The 3,443-nt window shown below is 39.9% G+C and overlaps 1 protein-coding gene across 1 annotated transcript in view; it reads left to right on the top strand.

Annotated features, from left to right (window-relative positions):
• ZNF200 (zinc finger protein 200) overlaps nucleotides 1-2,044 on the top strand; it is a 21,110-nt gene extending 19,066 nt beyond the window's left edge. Inside the window, exon 5 of the mRNA XM_006874016.1 lies at nucleotides 1,320-2,044. Coding sequence (XP_006874078.1) covers nucleotides 1,320-2,044 — 725 coding nt within the window. The remainder of the gene's footprint in view (nucleotides 1-1,319) is intronic.
• Nucleotides 2,045-3,443: the final 1,399 nt, after the last annotated feature.

The raw sequence follows: 3,443 nt of genomic DNA, 5'->3' as shown, positions 1-3,443 counted from the left end.
AGAGCCCGTTGTTCCAAGACTGAGCATACATAACTATTTACTTCTGTCCCATTTAGCCCATGCAAACCTGTTTCATTGTTCCCCTCTCTACCTTGTTCTTCACTCCCCTCCCCCTCAAGCTCAAATTTTTGTATAATGTATATACATCTAACTGCCACCCAATAATGGCTACTACCAGCACCCCAGGAATCCTTCTTGTGCCCCACTTCTAACCACTGTTTCCCTTCATCCCCAATAATGACTGCTATTCAGACTTAGAATACTATAATTTTATTTTATTATTGTAGCCTTTTCTAATGCTATAATATGGTAATATTTTCTAATAAAGTAGAAATTTAGAAGCAGATCATTTTACCATTCACTTACTAGACTCCTAAAGATTATTGTTGTTATGTACCGTGGAGTTAGTTCTGATTCATAGTGACCCTGGATAGTGTTTCTGAGAGACACTGGTGCATTTGAAATGCTGACCTTGAGTTAGCACCAGTGCTTACCCTACAGTGCAACTTTTGGGTTCAAGGATTATCAGTGCTGCCATTTATATTTATGTTCTCTGACCTCAGGTCCTTAGTGTGGTTAGTCTGAACTTATTGTAAGAGTAATCGATGCCTATCCAGAGAATGGAATCCTGGTGTAGCGCTGTAGGACAATGCACTGGACCACAAGGTCGGCGATTCAAACTGCACTAACCACTCCTTGGAAACCCTGTAAAGGGTCACTATGAATCGGAACCAACTCGACAGCACATAACAACAACAGCTTTCAGAAATCATAAGTTCACAGCTATTAACTGAAAGGTTGGAAGTTCAAATCCACCCAGAAGTGCCTTGGAAGCATGGTCTGGCCATATACTTCCAAAAGGTCACAGCCATTGCAAATTCTGGAACGCAGTTCTGCTCTGAAACATAATAGGGTTGCTTTGAGTCAGAATCAACTTGATGGCAATTGGTTTGTTGGATTCAGAATACTGGTCCAGATTGTTACTGTCTTTGACAATTTCCAGACTTTCTTGAGGTATCTGTCCAGAGGCAAGGCCAATGTATAATGTGTTTCAGTGCAGTTCCATAATTTTATTTTAAAAGAGAAAGACTAAAAATCCACTGTGTACTTGCATTGAGGAGAATGGAAAGATTTATTAGGCATGGAGCCAACTCTCAGTGAATAAAGAGTGGAAAAGGAATGTTGATGGCATTATCCACCAGTCTTCAGATTTCTGCCTATCAAGACTGTTGTTTTACAAAAAAATTTGACTTGTTTTTTGCTTTCTTGGTATTGTCATGTCTTCCAAAAGTTATTAAATTCTCTCTTTGTTTCAACAGTCAATGATAGTAATCATGAGGGTGACGGTCACCAAAAGGAACCAGCAGAAAATGACAATCATAGAGAAAAGTCTGCAGAATATGATGAAATTGATTGTTCCCTGGTCTCTGAACAATCTCCAGATTGCCACAAAGAAGAAAGACTAAATGCATCCATTCCACATGAAAGGAAATTGAGAAATCTTTTAGTTACTATTGAGAATGATGCTCCACTTGAGGAACTTTCAAAATATGTGGATATCAATGTTATTGCACTTACTCGAAATCGGAGAACAAGGAGATGGTATACTTGTCCACTATGTGGGAAACAGTTTAATGAGAGTTCTTACCTTATTTCCCACCAGAGGACTCACACCGGAGAAAAACCCTATGACTGCAGTCATTGTGGGAAAAGCTTCAACCATAAAACAAACCTAAATAAACATGAACGAATCCATACAGGAGAGAAACCTTATTCCTGTTCTCAGTGTGGGAAAAACTTCCGTCAGAATTCTCATCGGAGCCGTCACGAAGGAATCCACATAAGGGAGAAGATATTTAAGTGTCCAGAATGTGGGAAAACCTTCTCAGGGAATGAAGAATTTGTGCTTCATCTGCAGAGTCACGAGGCTGAGAGGCCATATTGTTGCAAAAAATGTGGGAGAAGATTTGGCCGGCTGTCAAACTGTACCCGGCATGAGAAAACCCACTCATCATGTAAGAGCCGGAAACAGAAGTGGGATTGAGAATGGTGTAATGGTTCTGCTTCTGCCTAAAATATTCCATGTAGGAATTCTGGATTCCCAGACTGTCTTGAAGATACAGGTATGTGAAAACCTCAACATAGCCAAAATTGGATAAATACCCATCTTGGCTGAAACCTCAAACTATTAGAAATATCACAGGGAAGAAGATATCCTCAAGGGCTATACCTCAATTAGTATCCAGGCTTTTTGACTTAAGGAACTTTCTTTTGTGAACAGTGTATAAATCCATTTTCTAAGTATATTTTGACCAGAGTCTGGAGGCTGCTTAGCTGCAAGGTGAACAGAGTAACTCCTCCCTACTGGAAACATACCCATGGGGATCTACTACACTTGAGAAGAGTAGAAATAATGTAAAGATCATCCTTATCTGGCACCACATTCCCCTGAAGACGCCAAACTGCTGATGTGTTAATCCAATAACAATTTATCCCCGTCTGAGAACAACCTGTTAAAGCTTGGGTGTTGCAAGCGATTGTCTACTTTGGATTATAGTAAAACTACAGCATCTGAATGTCAAAGACTTATTCCATCATTTCTCATCCCAAACTAGTAGTCAATTTAATAACATTTTCATTTTGTGAGGACAATGGACTATTTTACTGAATCCTTTGAAGAATATAATTTTAAAGTGTCTAGTGTTCTCACTGTGCTTTGTTTGGCTAGTCATCTCTCAAACAGCTCTCCTTGAACTCTGAGCAACGTCTCTCCCATGCTGAAAGAAGTTTGTTCACTCAGGTCTAGCCCCACAGCCCCACTGCCCCACTACTGGAAAAGCTCTTCACAGTTTTATCCCTCTGCTGACCCAGTATCTTACATGCTCAAAAGAGACTCCAGGAACATGAAGAGGAAGGACGGACCTTCCTTGAAACAAGAAGTTGACTTGAATTCATCGATAGTCAGTAGCTCAATTATACTCAATCACCTCTCTCCACAGTTACCCCACCTTTGGCTATGGGCTGGTCACTACCTCACAAGGCAGTGTGTTTTAGTTTTACATCTAGAGATTAGCTGACATCACTCCTCATAAGACAAGATTCCAGGTGTCTTCAGCATAGTGCATATTTGTTATGATCGCTGGTGTCCTGATAGCCAGGCTCTCCCATGAGTTACCTACCCAGAGATAGGAAAGCTGTGTCTTCACAGTTGTGATTTGAGGCATTCTTGATTAGTTATGTTTGCTTGCATATTTGTTTCAAGTTTCCCAAAGTTTTACATTGGAATTTGATTGGAATTGGGTTAATTTTATACGTCATTTGAAAAAAATAGCTTTACAAATTGTGTTCCCTATCCAGAAACTTGCTTCTCTATTTATCAGAGCCTTATATCCCTGAGTAAACTTTTCTCCTTTTCTTCTTCTAAGTCCTGTACAGCTGTGTTA

This window comes from Chrysochloris asiatica, unplaced genomic scaffold, assembly GCF_000296735.1.
Source record: "Chrysochloris asiatica unplaced genomic scaffold, ChrAsi1.0 scaffold00257, whole genome shotgun sequence".
Lineage (NCBI taxonomy): Eukaryota > Metazoa > Chordata > Mammalia > Afrosoricida > Chrysochloridae > Chrysochloris > Chrysochloris asiatica.
Note: the sequence above shows the minus strand (reverse complement) of the source record. Positions and strands in the feature narration are given on the sequence as shown.